This window comes from Thermobia domestica, chromosome 10 (assembly GCF_964235325.1).
Source record: "Thermobia domestica chromosome 10, izTheDome1.hap1.1, whole genome shotgun sequence".
In the NCBI taxonomy this organism is placed as follows: Eukaryota; Metazoa; Arthropoda; class Insecta; order Zygentoma; family Lepismatidae; genus Thermobia; species Thermobia domestica.
The window spans coordinates 122,777,251-122,804,271 of record NC_137463.1 but is presented as its reverse complement, the minus strand read 5'-3'; the positions used below and the strand labels follow the sequence as shown (position 1 = coordinate 122,804,271).

At 37.1% G+C, this 27,021-nt stretch overlaps 1 protein-coding gene across 4 annotated transcripts in view; it reads right to left on the bottom strand.

Annotated features, from left to right (window-relative positions):
* The window catches only part of LOC145662694 (dynein axonemal intermediate chain 7-like), a 450,989-nt gene that overhangs the window by 324,336 nt on the left and 99,632 nt on the right, over positions 1 to 27,021 (bottom strand). For all 4 annotated transcript variants that reach the window (XM_081728534.1, XM_081728535.1, XM_081728531.1 and 1 more), the window contains exon 7: positions 3,546 to 3,879. In XM_081728534.1, coding sequence (XP_081584660.1) covers positions 3,546 to 3,879 — 334 coding nt within the window. The remainder of the gene's footprint in view (positions 1 to 3,545; positions 3,880 to 27,021) is intronic.

The following is a 27,021-nucleotide window of genomic DNA, read 5'->3' as shown; positions in this document are numbered from 1 at the left end:
GGACTACGCGACTTCGTGTGTCGAAGACGCGCGACAGACTGTCGTCGCGTCGCTGATATTCAACACACGTGTTACGGGAATGTGACACTTTTTTTTTACCAGAGCAAGGAGACATTGCACTTTATATTGTTAGTATGCAATTATCGTAATACTAAACAATTTGCTATATTCTTTAACGACAAAGTGCAAGCAGATCAATAAGGAGTATGTATGCAGCCTGGAGTTGGCGGTCCCTATTGACCCGCAGACTAAATCCGGGGCCTAGTCAGTATATTATTAAATCCGCCACCGGCCTCTCCTTATAAATTTCATTATAGAGTGCCACGAGACATCAGCGTTATGTTTAAGTGCTTATAAAACAATATTTTTCATTACGATCTTGAAGCTTTGCTGGCGTCTACTATTAATCCAATGTTCTCGGGATTGCTGCCAGAGTGAGTGTTGCTGCGCTGAGCTTTCGTTACCATACAGCGGCAACATCTTCAGAGCTATGTGTTGGAGTGTGCTGGTCGTACAATTTATATTGTTGTCTTTAAGAATCGCTGTGTTTCTATTGGTTGTTTTTGTTGGCCAATGGCGTGCTCTGATTTTGCTGGTGGAAACTGCTCTCTGATTGGCTGATGGTTCTTTTCGTACTGAGAAGCTGGATCCAGATGTCAGGTAGATGATAACCTTCGTCTCTGTTGATGGATGGTTTGTATGTACGGATGAATAGAGATTCATGTATTTTCCTGTTCCAGAACTGTTTGCTTTTCTTTAGTACTTCAATTTGGTCCCACATGGCCGTATGATTGTATTGTATGCAGTGTTCGGCTATTGCTGATTTTTCAGGTTGTTTAAGTCTGGTGTGTCGCTGGTGTTCTTTCATTCTGTCTTCAATGTTCCTACCCGTTTCACCTATGTAAGTGGCGTTACATTCACAGGTGATCCTATAGATGCCTGGTGTCTTCAATCCCAATGAGTCTTTTGCAGTTGGTAGTAAACTTCTGATCTTCGGTGGAGGGCAGTGTACAGTCTTGATATTGAATTTCTTCAATAATCTTGCTAGTTGGTTGGAGGTTTTTCCCATATATGGAATAACTGCAATATTTTCCTTGTCTGCCGTGTTGTCCTCTTTTGTGGTGCAACTTCTGCTACAGAATTTTCTCATGGCTGTCTTGATCTGTTTCGACGAATATCCATTGAATTTGAATACCGTTTCCAGGTGAGACAGTTCTGTGTTTATATTATCTGGATCCGCTATTTGGTATGCTCTTTGTATTAGAGTATTTAACACCCCCATCTTCTGTTCAGGATGATGAAAACTGGTCGCATCGAGGTAGAGATCAGTGTGCGTGGGTTTCCTGTAGATTGAATGGCCTAGACTTCCATCTGGTTTCTTGTATACGATAGCAGATCCAGATAATATAAACACAGAACTGTCTCACCTGGAAACGGTATTCAAATTCAATGGATATTCGTCGAAACAGATCAAGACAGCCATGAGAAAATACTGTAGCAGAAGTTGCACCACAAAAGAGGACAACACGGCAGACAAGGAAAATATTGCAGTTATTCCATATATGGGAAAAACCTCCAACCAACTAGCAAGATTATTGAAGAAATTCAACATCAAGACTGTACACTGCCCTCCACCGAAGATCAGAAGTTTACTACCAACTGCAAAAGACTCATTGGGATTAAAGACACCAGGCATCTATAGGATCACCTGTGAATGTAACGCCACTTACATAGATGAAACGGGTAGGAACATTGAAGACAGAATGAAAGAACACCAGCGACACACCAGACTTCAACAACCTGAAAAATCTGCAATAGCCGAACACTGCATACAATACAATCATACGGCCATGTGGGACCAAATTGAAGTACTAAAGAAAAGCAAACAGTTCTGGGACAGGAAAATACATGAATCTCTATTCATCCGTACATACAAACCATCCATCAACAGAGACGAAGGTTATCATCTACCTGACATCTGGATCCAGCTTCTCAGTACGAAAAGAACCATCAGCCAATCAGAGAGCAGTTTCCACCAGCAAAATCAGAGCACGCCATTGGCCGACAAAAACAACCAATAGAAACACAGCGATTCTTAAAGACAACAATATAAATTGTACGACCAGCACACTCCAACACATAGCTCTGAAGATGTTGCCGCTGTATGGTAACGAAAGCTCAGCACAGCAACACTCACTCTGGCAGTAATCCCGAGAACATTGGATTAATATTTTTCATATTTTCTTAAGTATACATATTAAATACACAGAACATATAAAAAATAAAGAAATGTTATAAAAGTACATATTGGCCTGGGGGATCGCAGTTTGTGAATGTGTAAAATATATTTGGGAATATCTGGTCACTTGTGCTATTTTTTAGTTTAATTTGATATAGTAAAGTGAAGCGATAAACAATGTAGTTTTATGTTGCAATTTCCACCGAACAGTTCATTGGGTTGGTACCGAATTTTGGAAAATGTAAGAAAGAACAAAATGGCAACACCCAATGTACTATCGATACGATTCTTCTCTTTCGATGGCATATCCATGAATCCACTATGAAATGCACAACACATTTTTCCCTATGCTTTCTTTTTTGAATTATGTTGTTATAGGAATCACTGCTGGAGTTCCGTATACTACGTTGTGCCTGAATTTATGCAATGAAAGGCGTGTGTATTGAAAGCTTCTATTGAGATCATCTTTCAGAATTAGTATCTGGTTGCTGAAAAGATAAATTGTCGCGTAGCATGCGAAGGTCTTAGCTTGTCCCAAGTGACAGGTTCCTGCGACAGTGTCAAGCAATAAAATTCATGATTAATACTGTCGTAGTACCCCCTTACTCTTAGCATTATTATTTTTATAGAAACCTCACTGGTCTTGGTCTGCTATCTCATGAATATATGCACGGAGAAACTCTCTGTACTTTCCAAAAATTTATAGTCAGGAGATACTCCAGTAACAGTAGGTCACATTACAATACTCTTCACAATACCTAAATATTCTTTATAACTGGTGAGTGGATATTGCATGGTTCTAAACCATAGATCTTGAAATTGCATGCATGAGATAAATACAGAAAAATAGGCCTAATAAATTAAACAAGCTCCCTATATATTTTCTTGAACTGTATTTACTATGTTGTGTTCTTTTCGAAACAGCTCGCTTCCAATATTATTTTTCCTTCGTTTCTAAAGCCCATAAAAGTGAAACTATGCATTTAGGGAGATCTGTTCATATAATGAGACGTTTCTTTTCTTTCTCTCTCCTTTTTATTTTATTATTATTTTCTTCTTTCGATTCTCTCTTTATTGCAGTATAGTTTGTAGGTAATAATATTTCACCTACCCTGTTTATAATTTCAATTTATAGACTACGAGATTTTTTAAATATCATTATCATGCAAACAAGTTAAAAACTTAAGATGACTATTCTGCACAACGCTACGTTTACTATTGTGACAAAAGTTACTTTGAACTAAAGGCATTATCTTAAGGTCTGTAATCCAATTCAATTATCAATAATATATCAATTATAACTAACCTTTCAAGTACATTTCGGGTATGTCTGGTACATTGTAGGTGCGAGAGGTGTCTGAATAATGGTCAAATTTAATCCACCGTACGTGGACCATCAATTTGATGTCATTTAGTTCGAAGGGCAACTCAAGATTAATTCCTGCCTCTTCAAAGCTGCAAATCATTTGGTCGCTTCTTACAACTCTTCGGCCCCAATAACAAAGTGTAATATAAGTTGAAGAAAAGCAGTATCGGAGTATATTTACAGGCTTCGATCTCATTATTTCTATATCTCTCATCAGACCGTACGCTGACTTCTCTATCCGCATAGCCAGATCTTCGCGGAGTGCTGCACGAATCTGCAAAGGAAAAAGTACTTGTTAATTTCTAACATTTTCAATAAAATTTCTACAGCCCAAATTCATAAAAATCCAAAATCGTTGTTTACTACACATGATTGTTTTGAATTTACGCTCTCATGCAAAGAATGTCACCTCAAATTGTAACAAATTCGAGAACATGGTGTATACTGTACGAAATGTTTGGTGCAATGATTAGCGTTTGTAACATGCATTTTTATCGACACGTTTTAAGAGGTATTGTTGCCCAAAAGGAAACTATAATTCACTTCTTTATAAAAATCTCTAAACTTAACATCATTTATGGTGTTTCCCAACCTGACAACACTACCTTAGGGTTGCTATTCGTCCCGGAAAATCCGGGACAGTCACGGAATCGAGATCTGCGTTCCGGCGTTCCGATATTTCTCGGAAAGCTTAAATGTTCCGGGTTTCAGCAAAAAAGAAAGGAAGAGAATATTACAATTTGCTTTTTCACAGAGTTAGGTATATAATTATTCCCTTCAACTTCTGAGTATGGCAATCCAAAATTTGAAAAAAAAAAACTTGAATACATAAAACATGGATTTAATTAAGTTCACGATTTAACTCTTTATTGCACGAAACATTCGTTTCATTGAGCCAGGGACAAAAGGTTTTGCTGCTCAGCAGTGTTGCCAGATCTACTGATTTTGCAGGAGATCTCCTGCTTTTCCTACGTTCTACTGATCTACTGCGAAAGAAAATGAAAAGTAAAAAATCTCCTGCTTTTTCCTTACTTCGAGAAGTTAAAGAAATATATTATTATTAATATTGAATTTTCAATGTTTCCTCACATAAAAAGGTGAAATTCCTCTGTTATAATACACAAAGCTCTGTAGAGCATATTGTTATAATATAAAGCTTTACTGTATATAATATGAATCCAAAGGATATAACTGTACGTCATCTTCTATATGCATTATGGTTAGCGTTTTTATGACTTTCTGTAAGATTTACAAGTAAGTCTTGTTTAGATTGTTGACTTGGGTTGGAAGAGTGGCTTAGATCATTTCTCCACGGTCGTTAGCAAGAAATCGTCTTACGCCACGATCACGTGTGACTGTACCATATAGTTACGTTATCGCTACGTGCATGAAAAGACATTTTCCCACTCCACTTTGCTCTTTCACTATGTTTTACTTCACACACGTGTGTATCAAATAATATTCATAGACTATAAATCGGGACTTTTCCCTTTCATTTGCTCAATGTAGTCCATTGGAAATGAATTCTGGACTGCTTGTTTTGACTACTGCCCCCTTAATAATGGCAAATTATATTGCTCCCCCCGGATTTACATTCAAATGCCACCACTGTATGTGTCTACTGCTTCCTTCTGTTTTTTATCTTCGAATCTCCTGATTTTTCCAACTGACTGGTCTGGCAACACTGCTGCTCAGTCTTATTGTTATCTTTTAACAGTCTACTCTGTTTCAATCTACATCTTATTTCTGAAATATTTTAATTATAATCTCTGAGCGATATTTTTAATAATTTTCCGCTGACCATTCAAGGAGAAAAATATATTGTTTTAATTAATAAAACTGAACAAATAACAATGGAAAATGTTGGAGTATTTTTTTAAAAATAGAAACCAACGAATTAACCGTTCTTTTAAAAAAGCCTACAACACGAACAAACGAAACTTGTGAAAAGAAAAATCATACCTTGAATGAGCTAAAACAGACACTGAAAGCCACGAAACATAAGAGATCCTGAGAAATTTAAAAATGTTTACCAGGGGGAGGGGGTAAATCATCTTCTTACGTTTGCTTAACTAGGGAGTAGAAAATCTACTAAATTGTCTAAAAATTGATTATGTAATACTTGAATAGCTCTATCAAATTTTTTCTTCATATTTCACTTTTTTTTTGTAGTTCACCATGTCAATATCGTATATTGGGATTCTCAATTCTGGCATATTGCTGGATTTAAATTTGAAATTGTACATTTTTAAAGGACTCATAATGTAACACATGCAACATTAGTTCCCAAGGGTTCTCCCACCAGGAATTCAACGCAAGACCCTGTACAAGAAAGGCATACATGCTAGCCACTAGAACAGCGGGGAGGATTTATTCTATTAAATATCTGTCAGAGAATTATGCCCAAACGAGATTCTAATTCATTTACCCGAACTACAAAATCACGCTCGCTAACATCTCATTTTTCATTACTTAAATACGGAGAGTATCAACAGGGCCCAAAACTCTTGATGCTGAATCCTCGCTGCTACATCACTAGACATAGCTGGTGTTTCAATATACTTAGTTGTTCACTACCTTTCCTCTTTGCGAAATAACGGAGTTCATTACATGACGCGCATGTTGCGCAGTTTCATACTGCCTCGGGTTTTCCTTCCAATGATATACACCTTTCAAGTAGCTTGTAAACTTAATAATATTTACCACAAACATACTACATCAACTGGTATAAATTAAAGGGGTGCTTCCGGTTGACGTGGAAAGTTGAAATGATGAAGAGGGATGAATTTTCCCATATTATTTAAATGGGTCTTTTTTAGATCTATAATCTGATGTTTTAGGAACTTGGAATTGGAATAAAAAAATTGAAATTCGGTATGCTTGTACGTTTTTATTAGTGTTACCTAAGTAAATCAGTAAAAATAAACAATTTCAACTTTAGAGTGGTTTTATGGGGAAAACTGAAAAATCTTTCCCATGGTACGTATTTTTATGGGACATCTTTTACACCCCAAAATTGTACACCCTGCAGGGCTACAATGATTAAATTTGACATGATTGTAGTTTTTCGGAACTAACCGACAGAAAAATTGCCAAAAGTGAATATTTTTAATTTTTAGGTAATCTAAAGGGGAGATGAAGAAATTCCCCCATGCTATTTAAATAGGCCTTTTTTGGACTTATAATCTCATATTTTATGTACTTGAAATTGGAATACAAACGTGAAATTCGGTATGCTTCAACGTTTTCGCTAGTATACCTAAGTAAGTCAGTAAAAATGAAAATTTCCAAATTTAGAGTGGTTTTCTGGGGAACAGAAAAACCTTTTCAACGTTATTTGTATTGGACGTCCTCTACACCCCAAAATGTTTAGTCACTTCCGGTAGGATTAGAATGATGAAATTTGGCACGATTGTAGCCTCCCGGGAAATTGCTAAAATTGAATATTTTTAAGTTTTAAGGAGTCTAAAGGGAGATGAAGAAATCACCATATTATTTAAATAGGTGTTTTCCTGGAATACAAAATCTTATCTTTTAGATAGTTGAAATAGGAAAAGAAACTTGAAATTCGGGAATTGTAAGCTTAAGAGGCGTGAGGGACTAGGACGAGGAAAGGCGAGGGTGTGGGGCGAACCCCAAGGAGGGCAAATTCAAGAAATATGAAGATCAAATTCACTGTTGATAAAAAAAAAGGCTGATACGTAAGAGATTCACACACTGTTCACAGATAGAGACACGAAGCATCAAGAACATTTTTGCATAACGACTGTGGTAACCATAATATAACTCGTGGTACCAATATATTTACGAAATCGGTTACATTTTGTTGCTAGTCTCACATTTGAACAATTGGCTTTCTCATTTCTTCGAAAACTTCATTAATTTTAAATATTCTCACCTCTACATTATCTTATTTATCAAATTAATTTCAATATCTATTTAATACCAATGACTTCAATAAAGGAAAAATCTTTACCGAAAAAAGACAAAATATTGGCTTTCCTTGTCTGGGTTTCCAGCCACGAAATTTACGGGGAGAAAGCCAACGAAAAAAGACAGTTATGTACGTGTCTTAGCCCACGTTTTTAAAACTTAACTGATTCACAAAACGTGCCTCATTAACTTGCTTAACTACTTATTACTAGCTTTCACTTATTTTACTCGCACACTGAGAAAAAATGTATGTGGCGTACGTAAAAACGTTGGTTACGTGTATAAATCCTGTAGTTTTTGGACTTAACGTACACTAAACCTGCACTGAGAAAAAAGGACTAGGATTTCCGTGTGGATACATCGTATTTACGCGGGTGCGCTCCTTAAGTAATGTAATTTCATGTATAAAAGTACAGCAGGTGGGAATACCATGCCAAGTCTGGAGTTCGGCACCGAACTAGACTCGCTGTCATTGGATAATTTTATTCACATGATTGATTTCGTGTTAAAAACTATTACTCTCGTAAGGTAGGGAGTCACAGATTTAGAAAGAGCCAAAAGGGGACACTCGTAGGAAGGTAGTAACAACATTATATACCTAAGTTACCACCGTCGGAATGGGTATGGCGTTAATTCTAGATTTGAAATGATGGTCTCGCAACACAAAATTTTCGCTGGACGGTGGTGTAGATCGTACTGTGCAGTCGCCCCTTGTCGGTCTGAGAGCTCAGATAATATACTTATAAATGGCGTGATTGGGGATGACAGAACCGACAAGTTGCGCCCAGGATTTGCAAACATAGAACTTAACAAAACTTGAGGTACGGGATCTAACCTGGGTTGCATTTAAATAAAATCCAACACGTACAAAAGAAACAGACTGTGATGTAAAAAGGGGATGAAAAGGGGTAAGAAGGGAGTAACTTTCAGGATAGGTTAATCTACTCGCACTTACTTGCAGGTCTGATCGTTGTCCTCACGACGATTCCTCCAACGGGCCGACGTCAGTCCATCCCTCTGTTTGGCTGGCTGGTCGTTCAAGTAATCAAGGTTAAGAGTCGGCGAAACCCGGACTGAGAAACCAACTTTACGAAGACCGTAATTTTAGTTAAACTTAAAACTTCTTCTCAAAAGGCAACGCATCGTCGGAGATGGCTATCTGGCGTTAGCCGAAACAAAGGTGCTCTATAAAACAGAGCAAGGCTATCAATCGTAAATTTCAAAATGAAGCTCGCGTTTACATTCTAACTCGTCTCTCGCTCCATGTCGACTGTCCTTTCCAAAAGTCTTTCAATCGATTTTGTATGGTGTTCCTTCCGGGTTCATATTCTGGGTTATTCACTCTGATTGCATCTGAATGAAAAAAGTGCATGCTTGTAGATTAAGCAAGGTAAGGTGATGATAGGAATACGGACGGGGAAGCAATCTGTTATTTTATTAATTGAGAAATTACAAACGTAAGAAGTAAATGACAGACAGAAAAGGCAAACGAACTTAGAAAAAACGTCAAAAGGTGATTTAACTTAAAGTGAATAGTTATTCTTTTCATTGCAATGTTCTTTTAAAATAAAATGTCCCATTGTTCAAAATAAGATACTTTGCCATGTGTACAAATACACATATCTTCTCATCCCCCCTGAAATCAAAGTCCCGAATGAAAACATTTCGGAGACAAACAGAAAAATCACTGTTTAGTTTTTCTAATAAAAAATAGCATCTTTGTAGTTCCATTCAACCTTCATGATAAAAACACAGCAGCAAATATAGTCTGGAAAGAATCACATGATAAGAAATGATGAGTACTGCATAAATTTTCACACACTAACACAGTTGATAGCAGAACAGTCAATGCCAAATGACGTAAGCACAACAAGGTCGATGTTGTAAACACATCATCACTAAGCACAAAATGTAGGTTTGGAAATCACAGGTACAATGTCCTTACACATCACATAACTGGAATGTTCATTCAGTACAAGTAGATTATAGGAGTAGGATAGACAGGTATATAATAGTGACATCACAAAATTTGGGGAATACAGTCAATGACTGCCCAAACACGTAAGATATGAAAATAGGGACAATAATTGGATAAAATAACGGAATGAATAAAATCGACAAAAAATCAGGGGGAAAAGTGCAAAAGTGATAACTAAACCATAATCCATACGTATATATCTATATATGGTCAATAAAAACTCCAATTCCAATAAAATTGTAACTCTATAATCAAAATAATCATTACGCGGTAGAAGAAAAATTAATCTAGCTACCCATAGAAAGAACAGATAAAACAACACAAAAGAATGTTGATTTCAGGTTTTAGAAAAACGAATTGTGGAGAATTTAGTTCCACAATGTCCGACGTATTGGCAGAGTTATAGCCTTCTGCACTGGCTATTAAAACCTTAAAGAAATCAACATGACAGACTATCGCCAAACATATTCCTAAATCCCTAACAAAATATGCGATAAAAGAGAAAAAACTTCTTTTTTCTTATACAAAAGTAAAAGTACGTATACCCACAGGCAAATGTGTAATCAAATCAATTCTTCAAATATACAGAAATATAAATGAAAGAAGCACAAATCTTCATCATACATAAATCCCAAGTAATCTTCATGATGAAATACGTAAGTTTACTATATACACTGCAGGCGATGAAAAATTGATCACTGCAAAAGATCACTAAAATCACACTAGAGGCTATAACAGTGTATATTCCTTTGAAAAGAATACATTGACTGAATATATTCCCAATAACTAATAAATCGTAGGATCGAGTCAAAAATCCAGGGAAAGAAAAACTTCATTCTTCTTTACATCCACATTTGGGTTATAAAATACGTCTTGAAAAATGCATAAAACGTAAGAATTCCTTCTTCATCACTATCATAACATAGATAGCATACACATATCAATTCACAGTTGCGTCTATCTCCCTAGCTTTCTTCTGCAAAACATAATGTATCAATAAGATGTTGATTTGGCGCCTAGATACTAATTTATTCAATTTATAAGCTGTTGATAAGATGACCAGGAAAAAGAACGTGTTCTACAAAGTTAACCAACAGTTCTAAGTAACTGAAAAAACAATTATGTCTATATGAGTACTCCTTTTTCTCCTTCTCTTCGTTGTAATTGTTATTGCCAGCAAGACTTAGAAATACAAACAAACCAAAACAAATTTCATAGTGACATGGTCAGTGTCAAAACAAAATTCGTCACCAACTTCACAGATGTTCCTAATCCATCAAATCTTCCTTTGAGAACCGTCTTCTTTTTCCTCTTTTTTCTTAGAAAAAACTTCATTGCAGAGAAACAACTTCCGCTCCTTTTCCTTCTTCCAAGGGAAAATACACAGGTAAAAGACGCTGATAGAGATCCTAATTCTCCTTGTCGAAAATACACAATACAATACGGTCTACGTTGTCCACATGATCCTCTAAAAATTTTCGTGTACTCAACAATGCAATTCTCGCAGCAGGTTCCTTAGGGAAATTAAATGCACCAGCAGCGATGCAAGGAAAAGCCACAGTTGAAAACTGATTTTTCAACACAAAATCAAAACAATTGTTATAACAATTCTCCAAAGTCTTCTTGTTCGCATCTCTAGGACCACACGTCAATAATACATGGTCAGCGGGGAGATTATAACCTGGAGCAATCTTCACTTGTCCTGGTTTTATAAAACGCATTTTCTCACAATCTTTGCGAAATTCTTCTCCTGCAGCTTCTTGGATACTTCTATCTGTTCCTCCTAATGGAATAAGTAATTCATTCGTGGGGTTGACAACAGCGTCAGCTTTAATCATAGCAATATCTCCACGAAAAACACTGATTTTCTTGTTGATTGCAGAATTGGCACCAGACTTCGGTTTCAAACCGGAAAAATCCTTCCCTGTTTCAGCCCAAGTGGGTAATTGGTTGGCAATCACTTCACAGATGGAATATTTTCTTCTTTTTCTATCATGTTCACCACAGGGTTAAAAATAATTTCATAGTGTTCTTCTTTTTCTTTCTCTTTCTGTATTTCGGCACAGCAGGCATTCCCAGTAGCATCCTCAACAACGTCTTGTATATCCAAGTCAACATAATCTTCTTCTTCCTCTTCCTCGTTTTCCTTCTTCTGTTTCTCGTAGCACTTCTTCAATCTTTGTACTGCAATCGAATCAACCTTGAATCTTCCTCGCGCAGTCTTGAACTTAACAAAATAGGAATTTGGGTAGTCAATATCTTGAATGATTCCTGGACCAAAATAACGTCCACTGAAAGGTCGAGTGGATCCTTTCTTCGTGGTGCTGTCCAAAATCCATACCTTGTCTCTGACTTTGAAACTGGGTTTTGAATGACGTTTGTCACAAAATTTCGTTGCCGTCTTATGTCTCTGGAACCATTTATCTCGTCGGCTTTGTCTCGTATTTCTCCAAGTTGCTGTAAACGTTCATCATTGTCCTGAAATTGACAAGGGGTGTCCACAATTGCTTCGTGTAGCATTTTACATCTGAATCCATGCAAAAGTTCAAAGGGGCTTTATCCAGAGGATAAGTTAACAATAAATTGTGGGCTAACACAACAGATGGCAACAGTTCGACCCATTTTCCTTGATCTTTATTACACAACGCAGATTTCAGTCTCTGTTCAATATTTCGGATAGCTATCTCAGCAGCCCCGTTAGCGTAATGAGCTTGAACATTTACAAATCGAATCTTAGCTCCAATCATAGCACACAACTCCTTGAATAGATTACTTGTAAAACATGGACCTTTGTCTGTGACTAATTCTTTAAAAATACCGTATTTCAAAATTACATTTTCATAAAGAAAACTACTTACAGAAGACGCTGTTATATCTGCTAATGAACCACAAATAGTATACCGAGTAGCAGCATCCACAACGACAATCAAATATTTGTGTCTCAAAATATTACTCGAGGAGTACACCCCTCCAATGTCTACAAAAATGCGATAGAAGGGCGGCACTTGAGGATACGTTTGCAATGTACCATAAGCAGAACCAGGTTTATTTTTGCTGGACTGGCAAATTAAACATTCTTTGCATTTCTGATAGATATTGTTTCATATTAGGGAAATACACAGATTTCACTAAAAGATCATATGTCTTAGAAAAGCCTCCGTGACTTGAACCAATGGCAGAAGTATGAGCCACATCACAAACTTTATAGCGTAATGAAACAGGTACAGCAACTAAAAATTTCATACCACTAGATGTTTTTTGTTTTCTATACAATATTCCATCTTTAACCGTGAAATAAAATGCTTGTCTTTCAATTTTGGGATTTTTCTTTTTCTTGTTTTCTAACCAATCAAAAATATCCTTATAAAACGGGTCCTTCATTTGTTTATCTCTGAGAGAAGGCTCGTCACTTAGCATATTGTTACACTTAGTAACAGTGGAAGAAAATACTCGAGGGTCTTCCTCATTTTGTTGCTCATCTGAAATGTCCCTGGGGGCACGAGAAAAACGTGAAATAGCATCAGCTTCTACGTTAGATACCCCAGATATGTGTGTAACAGTAAAGTTATACTGCTCAATGAAAGTAAGCCACCTAGCAAATTTACCTACATTTTTTGTCTGCTTTAAAAACAAAAGACTCTTACAATCCGTTTTCAAAATAAGTGACGTCCTAGTAAAAAATAACGAAAGGATCTAAAGGCATATATGATACTCAAAAGTTCAAGTTCATAGGGGTGTCTAGACTTTTCGCTTTTACTTAAGATACGGCTACAATAAGCAATGGGTGCTAACTCTGGGTCATCTGGAGAGGATATAGGTTGTTTAAGCACGGCAGCGAGACCGCGAGTTGATGCATCACTGACAAGTATACAGGGTGTTTCGGATTATAATGCATCAAATATGGCGATTTTTGATAAGGTCTTTAATTTTCTCAAAAGCATCTTGTTGTTTTTGTGTCCACTTGAACGGTACATCCTTTCTGAGAAGCGAGTTCAAAGGCTCCGAAATTTCAGAAAAATTAGGTAAGAATCGTCTTACAAAGCTAGCTAATCCTAGAAAACTTTTCACATGTTTTTTCGTCTTCGGACGTTCATAATTACTAATGGAGTCTGTTATTTTCTTGGAAATTCGCAAGCCATCGTACGAAATATCGTGTCCCAAACCGTTAATAAAAAAAAGCCAATTTCGTTTTTTCTGGTGCAAGTTTAAGACCACGTTCTCTAATTCGTTGAAATAACTTCTTGGTGAAGTTGATAACATCCTCAAAAGTGTTCACACCCCAAAAAAATCATCAAGGTACCCGACAATTTGTTCAGATTCTAATCCTTTCAATGTCATTTTCACTAATCTGTTTAAACCAGCGGAACTAGTGATAAGGTCCTGTGGGAGTGCTGTGAAACAAAATGAACCAACTCCTGGGATTGAAAAGGCAGTGACATGTTGGTATTCTTCCGCGATTTTCACTTGGAAGAAACCACTGAGCAAGTCCGAGCAGCACAGGTAGCGACACTTACTAAGACGCGAAAGAATGTCTTCTATCGATGGTACAGGAAAACTGTCTGGTGTAATGTGCAGGTTAATAGCTCTAGAATCCAAACTAAATCTATAAGATCCAGACTTCTCTTTCACGAGAAGAATAGGCGAGTTATAACTTGAGATGCATCTCCTAATAACCTTTTGTTTGAGCAAAGTATCAATCTGTTTCTTAACTTCTTCTCTTAAGTGGAAGGGGATAGGAAACTGATTGGTGTGAACTGGGACGTTATCTAGCATTTTAATTTCATGTACGTAACCCTTGGCCACTCCAAAATCATCCTCTGACCAAGAAAAACAATCCTTATACTCCTCTATAACAGAATAAAACATTTGCTTCTGATCGTCCGAAAGTTGAGGGTTAATGTCCACACGCTTGACATCAAAACCGACAGGAACGCTATTGTCGTCTTGTTTACTGCCTAAACCATTATTTTGAACACTATCTGTATCATTTGGATAATGAGCACCCAGCCTAATGTCAATAGCTTCACCTAAATATTTTTCTCTAAACACAACTTTTTGTTGGTTGGGTTGACTACTCTAATGACAGGATTAACAGGATCCACTCTGGACTCATTCACAAAAATTTCGGCTTTAGAACAGATTCTCTCATTGGCTTGGAAAACATTTTTAAGTCCCACTAAATCATTAATTTTACGAACAGGTACTAAAACGCTGGAATTTGGTGGCAAAGTAACAGATTTCGCTGTTATGAAATACGCTTGCATTAGTTTCGCTGTTTGTTCAGAAACTGTGCCTATAGCATGACTTTCAGGTAGCACGTGATCAGTAGGCTTCCCAAACCTAACTACATGAACTACGTGAATATCCTGGTTAATAGTGACATGTTGAGGGAGTAACCAATCGTTCCCCAACAAAACAGAAGATGCAAATTTGTCTACAACTCTAAAAGTATGCGTAAATGAATAGCCGTCAATTTTGAACTTCAGTACAGCTAACGTGTTAGTTTCTAGTCCTTTACCCGAGATGCCACGGATGATAGTACGTCTTTTAACAAGTCTAGTGTTCGGAGGAAGGAGTTCCCTAGTGCAAATTGAAATTTGACTCCCAGAGTCCAACAATGCTTTATACTCTTTGTTTCCATTAGTAATTTTGATACAAGGCAGAATTCTATCCCTAACAATAGGCGTAGTTATCGTGTGGGTCTTAAAAGCAGGTCTCTCACCATTCCCTGCACTATTTCCGCTATGTAAAACATTACAATTATTACTTCCCTTGAATTGTGCCATATTTCACACTAATGCTTTGGCCGGACAGTGTATTTTGTTATTCACGTGAGACGTACTATGATTCTGTTTCCGCCTGTTCTGTTAGTTCTTAGCAATAACAGAAGTATTCGTTGTGGAGCCCATTCTATCATGCATATTATTATTATTATTGGCACTCTTACATTCAGAGGAACGGAAAGAAGAAAAAGAGTTACATTTCTGTTGAGGAGGCGGGATAGAATTTACAGACTGTTGATCACCGCATTCTTTCCCAGCGGATAATATATCATAATGCAAACGTGCAAGCATTTCTTTTTTTTTCCTGTTGTCCTTCGAGAGGAAATGAAACATGAGAATTATCGCGCAATGAAACATCAGCTATCTTAGCGATAAATTCCGGTGTACTATACTGCAAGATTTGTTCTTTCGAATTAGCTTTAATAAGCGTCTTATAATTCACTATTAACTCAGCTGACTGTTCTTGTAATAGAAATTCACATAACGCATCAACGGATGAAAACGATTTGTTGCATGTGAGCTTAAAGTACTGAGGCAATAACCCTTCAATAAGAAAATTAATTTGCTGTTGTATAGGCATGGCTTTATCAAAACTAAGTATGAGATCTAGCTTCTCATAAATATATGTCATAATAGGTTCCCCTTCTTTTTGATCTCTAGAACGAATGATGTGTTCCGTCACCTTCTTAACTACAAAACCACCAAATAATGTGATCATTCATCTCTTTATGTCTACATACGACAAGTTCACAAATTCGTCTGCCCTACGTAAGGCTAGAAACCACGCTAAGGCTCCGTCCCGTAATAGACATGGAAGCAAATGACGCTTCTTTACTGCATTGAACTCATAAATGACGCAGTAAGATTCGAAATACTAAAAAAAACGAATGACGTCTTCCCCATACTTGCCGTGAAAAAATGTGGGGCGCACAATCGAATGTAGAGACGTAAGTCGAGCTTGTGCCATAATGCTAGTATTCACCATTTTCTATAAATATTCCTAAATAATGTAACTAAAAAGCACATAAAACAAAGTAACTCAACAAATTGAGAGGGTTGAGGGAGGGTGGTAAAACAAATAGAATTTCATCAAATTCTAACGGTGGACGGCAAACAAACTAATGGCAAAATAAATCGAGGGTCACAGATATGTGTGCATTCACACAAGTTAAAACCACATCTCCGCCATGTGCAGAACTTATAAATGGCGTGATTGTGGATGACAGAACCGACAAGTTGCGCCCAGGATTTGCAAACATAGAACTTAACAAAACATGAGGTACGGGATCTAACCTGGGTTGCATTTAAATAAAATCCAACACGTACAAAAGAAACAGACTGTGATGTAAAAAGGGGATGAAAAGGGGTAAGAAGGGAGTAACTTTCAGGATAGGTTAATCTACTCGCACTTACTTGCAGGTCTGATCGTTCTCCTCTCGACGATTCCTCCAACGGGCCGACGTCCGTCCATCCCTCTGTTTGGCTGGCTGGTCGTTCAAGTAACCAAGGTTAAGAGTCGGCGAAACCCGGACTGAGAAACCAACTTTACGAAAACCGTAATTTTAGTTAAACTTAAAACTTCTTCTCAAAAGGCAATGCATCGTCGGAGATGGCTATCTGGCGTTAGCCGAAACAAAGGTGCTCTATAAGACAGAGCAAGGCTATCAATCGTAAATTTCAAAATGAAGCTCGCGTTTACATTCTAACTCGTCTCTCGCTCCATGTCGACTGTCCTTTCCAAAAGTCTTTCAATCGATTTTGTATGGTGTTCCTTCCGGGTTCATATTCTGGGTTATTCACTCTGATTGCATCTGAATGAAAAAAGTGCATGCTTGTAGATTAAGCAAGGTAAGGTGATGATAGGAATGCGGACGGGGAAGCAATCTGTTATTTTATTAATTGAGAAATTACAAACGTAAGAAGTAAATGACAGACAGAAAAGGCAAACGAACTTAGAAAAAACGTCAAAAGGTGATTTAACTTAAAATGAATAGTTATTCTTTTCACTGCAATGTTCTTTTAAAATAAAATGTCCCATTGTTCAAAATAAGATACTTTGCCATGTGTACAAATACACATATCTTCTCATCCCCCCTGAAATCAAAGTCCCGAATGAAAACATTTCGGAGACAAACAGAAAAATCACTGTTTAGTTTTTCTAATAAAAAATAGCATCTTTGTAGTTCCATTCAACCTTCATGATAAAAACACAGCAGCAAATATAGTCTGGAAAGAATCACATGATAAGAAATGATGAGTACTGCATAAATTTTCACACACTAACACAGTTGATAGCAGAACAGTCAATGCCAAATGACGTAAGCACAACAAGGTCGATGTTGTAAACACATAATCACTAAGCACAAAATGTAGGTTTGGAAATCACAGGTACAATGTCCTTACACATCACATAACTGGAATGTTCATTCAGTACAAGTAGATTATAGGAGTAGGATAGACAGGTATATAATAGTGACATCACAAAATTTGGGGAATACAGTCAATGACTGCCCAAAACACGTAAGATATGAAAATAGGGACAATAATTGGATAAAATAACGGAATGAATAAAATCGACGAAAAATCAGGGGGAAAAGTGCAAAAGTGATAACTAAACCATAATCCATACGTATATATCTATATATGGTCAATAAAAACTCCAATTCCAATAAAATTGTAACTCTATAATCAAAATAATCATTACGCGGTAGAAGAAAAATTAATCTAGCTACCCATAGAAAGAACAGATAAAACAACACAAAAGAATGTTGATTTCAGGTTTTAGAAAAACGAATTGTGGAGAATTTAGTTCCACAATGTCCGACGTATTGGCAGAGTTATAGCCTTCTGCACTGGCTATTAAAACCTTAAAGAAATCAACATGACAGACTATCGCCAAACATATTCCTAAATCCCTAACAAAATATGCGATAAAAGAGAAAAAACTTCTTTTTTCTTATACAAAAGTAAAAGTACGTATACCCACAGGCAAATGTGTAATCAAATCAATTCTTCAAATATACAGAAATATAAATGAAAGAAGCACAAATCTTCATCATACATAAATCCCAAGTAATCTTCATGATGAAATACGTAAGTTTACTAATATACACTGCAGGCGATGAAAAATTGATCACTGCAAAAGATCACTAAAATCACACTAGAGGCTATAACAGTGTATATTCCTTTGAAAAGAATACATTGACTGAATATATTCCCAATAACTAATAAATCGTAGGATCGAGTCAAAAATCCAGGGAAAGAAAAACTTCATTCTTCTTTACATCCACATTTGGGTTATAAAATACGTCTTGAAAAATGCATAAAACGTAAGAATTCCTTCTTCATCACTATCATAACATAGATAGCATACACATATCAATTCACAGTTGCGTCTATCTCCCTAGCTTTCTTCTGCAAAACATAATGTATCAATAAGATGTTGATTTGGCGCCTAGATACTAATTTATTCAGTTTATAAGCTGTTGATAAGATGACCAGGAAAAAGAACGTGTTCTACAAAGTTAACCAACAGTTCTAAGTAACTGAAAAAACAATTATGTCTATATGAGTACTCCCTTTTTCTCCTTCTCTTCGTTGTAATTGTTATTGCCAGCAAGACTTAGAAATACAAACAAACCAAAACAAATTTCATAGTGACATGGTCAGTGTCAAAACAAAATTCGTCACCAACTTCACAGATGTTCCTAATCCATCAAATCTTCCTTTGAGAACCGTCTTCTTTTTCCTCTTTTTTCTTAGAAAAAACTTCATTGCAGAGAAACAACTTCCGCTCCTTTTCCTTCTTCCAAGGGAAAATACACAGGTAAAAGACGCTGATAGAGATCCTAATTCTCCTTGTCGAAAATACACAATACAATACGGTCTACGTTGTCCACATGATCCTCTAAAAATTTTCGTGTACTCAACAATGCAATTCTCGCAGCAGGTTCCTTAGGGAAATTAAATGCACCAGCAGCGATGCAAGGAAAAGCCACAGTTGAAAACTGATTTTTCAACACAAAATCAAAACAATTGTTATAACAATTCTCCAAAGTCTTCTTGTTCGCATCTCTAGGACCACACGTCAATAATACATGGTCAGCGGGGAGATTATAACCTGGAGCAATCTTCACTTGTCCTGGTTTTATAAAACGCATTTTCTCACAATCTTTGCGAAATTCTTCTCCTGCAGCTTCTTGGATACTTCTATCTGTTCCTCCTAATGGAATAAGTAATTCATTCGTGGGGTTGACAACAGCGTCAGCTTTAATCATAGCAATATCTCCACGAAAAACACTGATTTTCTTGTTGATTGCAGAATTGGCACCAGACTTCGGTTTCAAACCGGAAAAATCCTTCCCTGTTTCAGCCCAAGTGGGTAATTGGTTGGCAATCACTTCACAGATGGAATATTTTCTTCTTTTTCTATCATGTTCACCACAGGGGTTAAAAATAATTTCATAGTGTTCTTCTTTTTCTTTCTCTTTCTGTATTTCGGCACAGTAGGCATTCGCAGTAGCATCCCTCAACAACGTCTTGTATATCCAAGTCAACATAATCTTCTTCTTCCTCTTCCTCGTTTTTCCTTCTTCTGTTTCTCGTAGCACTTCTTCAATCTTTGTACTGCAATCGAATCAACCTTGAATCTTCCTCGCGCAGTCTTGAACTTAACAAAATAGGAATTTGGGTAGTCAATATCTTGAATGATTCCTGGACCAAAATAACGTCCACTGAAAGGTCGAGTGGATCCTTTCTTCGTGGTGCTGTCCAAAATCCATACCTTGTCTCTGACTTTGAAACTGGGTTTTGAATGACGTTTGTCACAAAATTTCGTTGCCGTCTTATGTCTCTGGAACCATTTATCTCGTCGGCTTTGTCTCGTATTTCTCCAAGTTGCTGTAAACGTTCATCATTGTCCTGAAATTGACAAGGGGTGTCCACAATTGCTTCGTGTAGCATTTTACATCTGAATCCATGCAAAAGTTCAAAGGGGCTTTATCCAGAGGATAAGTTAACAATAAATTGTGGGCTAACACAACAGATGGCAACAGTTCGACCCATTTTCCTTGATCTTTATTACACAACGCAGATTTCAGTCTCTGTTCAATATTTCGGATAGCTATCTCAGCAGCCCCGTTAGCGTAATGAGCTTGAACATTTACAAATCGAATCTTAGCTCCAATCATAGCACACAACTCCTTGAATAGATTACTTGTAAAACATGGACCTTTGTCTGTGACTAATTCTTTAAAAATACCGTATTTCAAAATTACATTTTCATAAAGAAAACTACTTACAGAAGACGCTGTTATATCTGCTAATGAACCACAAATAGTATACCGAGTAGCAGCATCCACAACGACAATCAAATATTTGTGTCTCAAAATATTACTCGAGGAGTACACCCCTCCAATGTCTACAAAAATGCGATAGAAGGGCGGCACTTGAGGATACGTTTGCAATGTACCATAAGCAGAACCAGGTTTATTTTTGCTGGACTGGCAAATTAAACATTCTTTGCATTTCTGATAGATATTGTTTCATATTAGGGAAATACACAGATTTCACTAAAAGATCATATGTCTTAGAAAAGCCTCCGTGACTTGAACCAATGGCAGAAGTATGAGCCACATCACAAACTTTATAGCGTAATGAAACAGGTACAGCAACTAAAAATTTCATACCACTAGATGTTTTTTGTTTTCTATACAATATTCCATCTTTAACCGTGAAATAAAATGCTTGTCTTTCAATTTTGGGATTTTTCTTTTTCTTGTTTTCTAACCAATCAAAAATATCCTTATAAAACGGGTCCTTCATTTGTTTATCTCTGAGAGAAGGCTCGTCACTTAGCATATTGTTACACTTAGTAACAGTGGAAGAAAATACTCGAGGGTCTTCCTCATTTTGTTGCTCATCTGAAATGTCCCTGGGGGCACGAGAAAAACGTGAAATAGCATCAGCTTCTACGTTAGATACCCCAGATATGTGTGTAACAGTAAAGTTATACTGCTCAATGAAAGTAAGCCACCTAGCAAATTTACCTACATTTTTTGTCTGCTTTAAAAACAAAAGACTCTTACAATCCGTTTTCAAAATAAGTGACGTCCTAGTAAAAAATAACGAAAGGATCTAAAGGCATATATGATACTCAAAATTTCAAGTTCATAGGGTGTCTAGACTTTTCGCTTTTACTTAAGATACGGCTACAATAAGCAATGGGTGCTAACTCTGGGTCATCTGGAGAGGATATAGGTTGTTTAAGCACGGCAGCGAGACCGCGAGTTGATGCATCACTGAACAAGTATACAGGGTGTTTCGGATTATAATGCATCAAATATGGCGATTTTTGATAAGGTCTTTAATTTTCTCAAAAGCATCTTGTTGTTTTTGTGTCCACTTGAACGGTACATCCTTTCTGAGAAGCGAGTTCAAAGGCTCCGAAATTTCAGAAAAATTAGGTAAGAATCGTCTTACAAAGCTAGCTAATCCTAGAAAACTTTTCACATGTTTTTTCGTCTTCGGACGTTCATAATTACTAATGGAGTCTGTTATTTTCTTGGAAATTCGCAAGTCATCGTACGAAATATCGTGTCCCAAAACCGTTAATGAAAAAAAGCCAATTTCGTTTTTTCTGGTGCAAGTTTAAGACCACGTTCTCTAATTCGTTGAAATAACTTCTTGGTGAAGTTGATAATATCCTCAAAAGTGTTCACACCCCAAAAAAAATCATCAAGGTACCCGACAATTTGTTCAGATTCTAATCCTTCCAATGTCATTTTCACTAATCTGTTTAAACCAGCGGAACTAGTGATAAGGTCCTGTGGGAGTGCTGTAAAACAAAATGAACCAACTCCTGGGATTGAAAAGGCAGTGACATGTTGGTATTCTTCCGCGATTTTCACTTGGAAGAAACCACTGAGCAAGTCCGAGCAGCACAGGTAGCGACACTTACTAAGACGCGAAAGAATGTCTTCTATCGATGGTACAGGAAAACTGTCTGGTGTAATGTGCAGGTTAATAGCTCTAGAATCCAAACTAAATCTATAAGATCCAGACTTCTCTTTCACGAGAAGAATAGGCGAGTTATAACTTGAGATGCATCTCCTAATAACCTTTTGTTTGAGCAAAGTATCAATCTGTTTCTTAACTTCTTCTCTTAAGTGGAAGGGGATAGGAAACTGATTGGTGTGAACTGGGACGTTATCTAGCATTTTAATTTCATGTACGTAACCCTTGGCCACTCCAAAATCATCCTCTGACCAAGAAAAACAATCCTTATACTCCTCTATAACAGAATAAAACATTTGCTTCTGATCGTCCGAAAGTTGAGGGTTAATGTCCACACGCTTGACATCAAAACCGACAGGAACGCTATTGTCGTCTTGTTTACTGCCTAAACCATTATTTTGAACACTATCTGTATCATTTGGATAATGAGCACCCAGCCTAATGTCAATAGCTTCACCTAAATATTTTTCTCTAAACACAACTTTTTGTTGGTTGGGTTGACTACTCTAATGACAGGATTAACAGGATCCACTCTGGACTCATTCACAAAAATTTCGGCTTTAGAACAGATTCTCTCATTGGCTTGGAAAACATTTTTAAGTCCCACTAAATCATTAATTTTACGAACAGGTACTAAAACGCTGGAATTTGGTGGCAAAGTAACAGATTTCGCTGTTATGAAATACGCTTGCATTAGTTTCGCTGTTTGTTCAGAAACTGTGCCTATAGCATGACTTTCAGGTAGCACGTGATCAGTAGGCTTCCCAAACCTAACTACATGAACTACGTGAATATCCTGGTTAATAGTGACATGTTGAGGGAGTAACCAATCGTTCCCCAACAAAACAGAAGATGCAAATTTGTCTACAACTCTAAAAGTATGCGTAAATGAATAGCCGTCAATTTTGAACTTCAGTACAGCTAACGTGTTAGTTTCTAGTCCTTTACCCGAGATGCCACGGATGATAGTACGTCTTTTAACAAGTCTAGTGTTCGGAGGAAGGAGTTCCCTAGTGCAAATTGAAATTTGACTCCCAGAGTCCAACAATGCTTTATACTCTTTGTTTCCATTAGTAATTTTGATACAAGGCAGAATTCTATCCCTAACAATAGGCGTAGTTATCGTGTGGGTCTTAAAAGCAGGTCTCTCACCATTCCCTGCACTATTTCCGCTATGTAAAACATTACAATTATTACTTCCCTTGAATTGTGCCATATTTCACACTAATGCTTTGGCCGGACAGTGTATTTTGTTATTCACGTGAGACGTACTATGATTCTGTTTCCGCCTGTTCTGTTAGTTCTTAGCAATAACAGAAGTATTCGTTGTGGAGCCCATTCTATCATGCATATTATTATTATTATTATTGGCACTCTTACATTCAGAGGAACGGAAAGAAGAAAAAGAGTTACATTTCTCTTGAGGAGGCGGGATAGAATCTACAGACTGTTGATCACCGCATTCTTTCCCAGCGGATAATATATCATAATGCAAACGTGCAAGCATTTCTTTTTTTTTTCCTGTTGTCCTTCGAGAGGAAATGAAACATGAGAATTATCGCGCAATGAAACATCAGCTATCTTAGCGATAAATTCCGGTGTACTATACTGCAAGATTTGTTCTTTCGAATTAGCTTTAATAAGCGTCTTATAATTCACTATTAACTCAGCTGACTGTTCTTGTAATAGAAATTCACATAACGCATCAACGGATGAAAACGATTTGTTGCATGTGAGCTTAAAGTACTGAGGCAATAACCCTTCAATAAGAAAATTAATTTGCTGTTGTATAGGCATGGCTTTATCAAAACTAAGTATGAGATCTAGCTTCTCATAAATATATGTCATAATAGGTTCCCCTTCTTTTTGATCTCTAGAACGAATGATGTGTTCCGTCACCTTCTTAACTACAAAACCACCAAATAATGTGATCATTCATCTCTTTATGTCTACATACGACAAGTTCACAAATTCGTCTGCCCTACGTAAGGCTAGAAACCACGCTAAGGCTCCGTCCCGTAATAGACATGGAAGCAAATGACGCTTCTTTACTGCATTGAACTCATAAATGACGCAGTAAGATTCGAAATACTAAAAAAAACGAATGACGTCTTCCCCATACTTGCCGTGAAAAAATGTGGGGCGCACAATCGAATGTAGAGACGTAAGTCGAGCTTGTGCCATAATGCTAGTATTCACCATTTTCTATAAATATTCCTAAATAATGTAACTAAAAAGCACATAAAACAAAGTAACACAACAAATTGAGAGGGTTGAGGGAGGGTGGTAAAACAAATAGAATTTCATCAAATTCTAACGGTGGACGGCAAACAAACTAATGGAAAATAAATCGAGGGTCACAGATATGTGTGCATTCACACAAGTTAAAACCACATCTCCGCCATGTGCAGTCGCCCCTTGTCGGTCTGAGAGCTCAGATAATGTACTTATAAATGGCGTGATTGTGGATGACAGAACCGACAAGTTGCGCCCACGATTTGCAAACATAGAACTTAACAAAACATGAGGTACGGGATCTAACCTGGGTTGCATTTAAATAAAATCCAACACGTACAAAAGAAACAGACTGTGATGTAAAAAGGGGATGAAAAGGGGTAAGAAGGGAGTAACTTTCAGGATAGGTTAATCTACTCGCACTTACTTGCAGGTCTGATCGTTGTCCTCTCGACGATTCCTCCAACGTGCCGACGTCCGTCCATCCCTCTGTTTGGCTGGCTGGTCGTTCAAGTAACCAAGGTTAAGAGTCGGCGAAACCCGGACTGAGAAACCAACTTTACGAAGACCGTAATTTTAGTTAAACTTAAAACTTCTTCTCAAAAGGCAATGCATCGTCGGAGATGGCTATCTGGCGTTAGCCGAAACAAAGGTGCTCTATAAGACAGAGCAAGGCTATCAATCGTAAATTTCAAAATGAAGCTCGCGTTTACATTCTAACTCGTCTCTCGCTCCATGTCGACTGTCCTTTCCAAAAGTCTTTCAATCGATTTTGTATGGTGTTCCTTCCGGGTTCATATTCTGGGTTATTCACTCTGATTGCGTCTCGATGAAAAAAGTGCATGCTTGTAGATTAAGCAAGGTAAGGTGATGATAGGAATGCGGACGGGGAAGCAATCTGTTATTTTATTAATTGAGAAATTACAAACGTAAGAAGTAAATGACAGACAGCAAAGGCAAACGAATTTAGAAAAAAAAGTCGAAAGGTGATTTAACTTAAAATGAATAGTTATTCTTTTCACTGCAATGTTCTTTTAAAATAAAATGTCCCATTGTTCAAAATAAGATACTTTTTCATGTGTCCAAATACACATATCTTCACAGTACTACTGATGAAACAACATTATTAAATGTAGTGACGTACGTAACCTGGTAAAAACAGCATTTACCTGCCGACTCGATTATGCATTTTTCTCCGTGTATAACTGAAAAAGTATATTTTAAACATACTTTCAGTGTAAGTGTTCCGAATAAACGTACTTTCCGCACGTACGAAAAGACTGTATGTAGGCGGTCAGGATCTCACATACAGAAGGCTGTATGTAACTTATAGCTGACATACATTTAGTACGGAAGACTGTTAGATGTCAGACATCCTGCAACGACATTGTCTAACATCTAAGCGCGAAAGAGGGCAGTACATATGTAGCATATGGATAACGTATGTTAAGTATTGATCTCTGTAGTAAACATAAAGATCCCGTATAATTGTATACTATACCGCTGTACGGATAATGGATTTTTCTCAGTGACCTTAACTCATTTTTCTATTAACCTAGAACGACAGGGACACGAACACAGAAACATCGAGGAGAGTTAAGATTACAAAGGCTCTTCCACCGGGAATCAAACACAGGACCCCATACACCAAAGGTGCATGTGGTAGCTAATAGACCAGCGAGGAGGGCACCACCTCGACCACTCAGACGATTAACAACATTATTACTATGGACATGATATGTTCAATAACGGAATGGTTCCCGATTTATGATTGTAAGGACAGTTTTTTTTTTTTGCCAATGAAAAATTTTTCATAGCAAATTCCTCAAATTTCATTTTCAAGCCGTTACAGGGCACCTTTATGAAGAGTTTCGCATCTTTATCTCATTAAGAAGTACCTAATGGCTATGGACAGTTTTTCGCCCATAAATATTCCCATAGTACATTCCTTAAATTTGGAACCTTTTCTTACACAAGTCATTATATAATGTAGGTACCATTATGCAGAGTTTCAATTCTCTATCTCATTTGGAAGCACCTAATCAATTATGAGTGAGTAAATGAACGGATCTCTGTTTGAGTAGGGACAGTTTCTCGCCCATAGAAAATTACATAGCACTTTCCTTAAATTTCGGATATTTTTCATATTCAAGCCATTATAAGCTACCTTCGTGTAGACATTCACATCTTCATCTCATTGAAAAGTGCCTAATGGGTACGGGCAATTTTTTGCCTATAAAAGAATTCCCATAGCACATTCGTCACATTTCGGACTTTTTCCATACTCAAATCATTATAAGGTACCTTTATGCAGAGATTCATCCTTCTATCTCATTGGGAAGTACCTAATTAATGCTATGAGTGAATCAGTCAGTGAGTGAACCGATTTCTGCTTGGCTAAGGACAGTTTTCACCCATAAAAAAATTCCTTTAGTACATTACTTAAATTTCAGACCTTTTCCATACTCAAGTC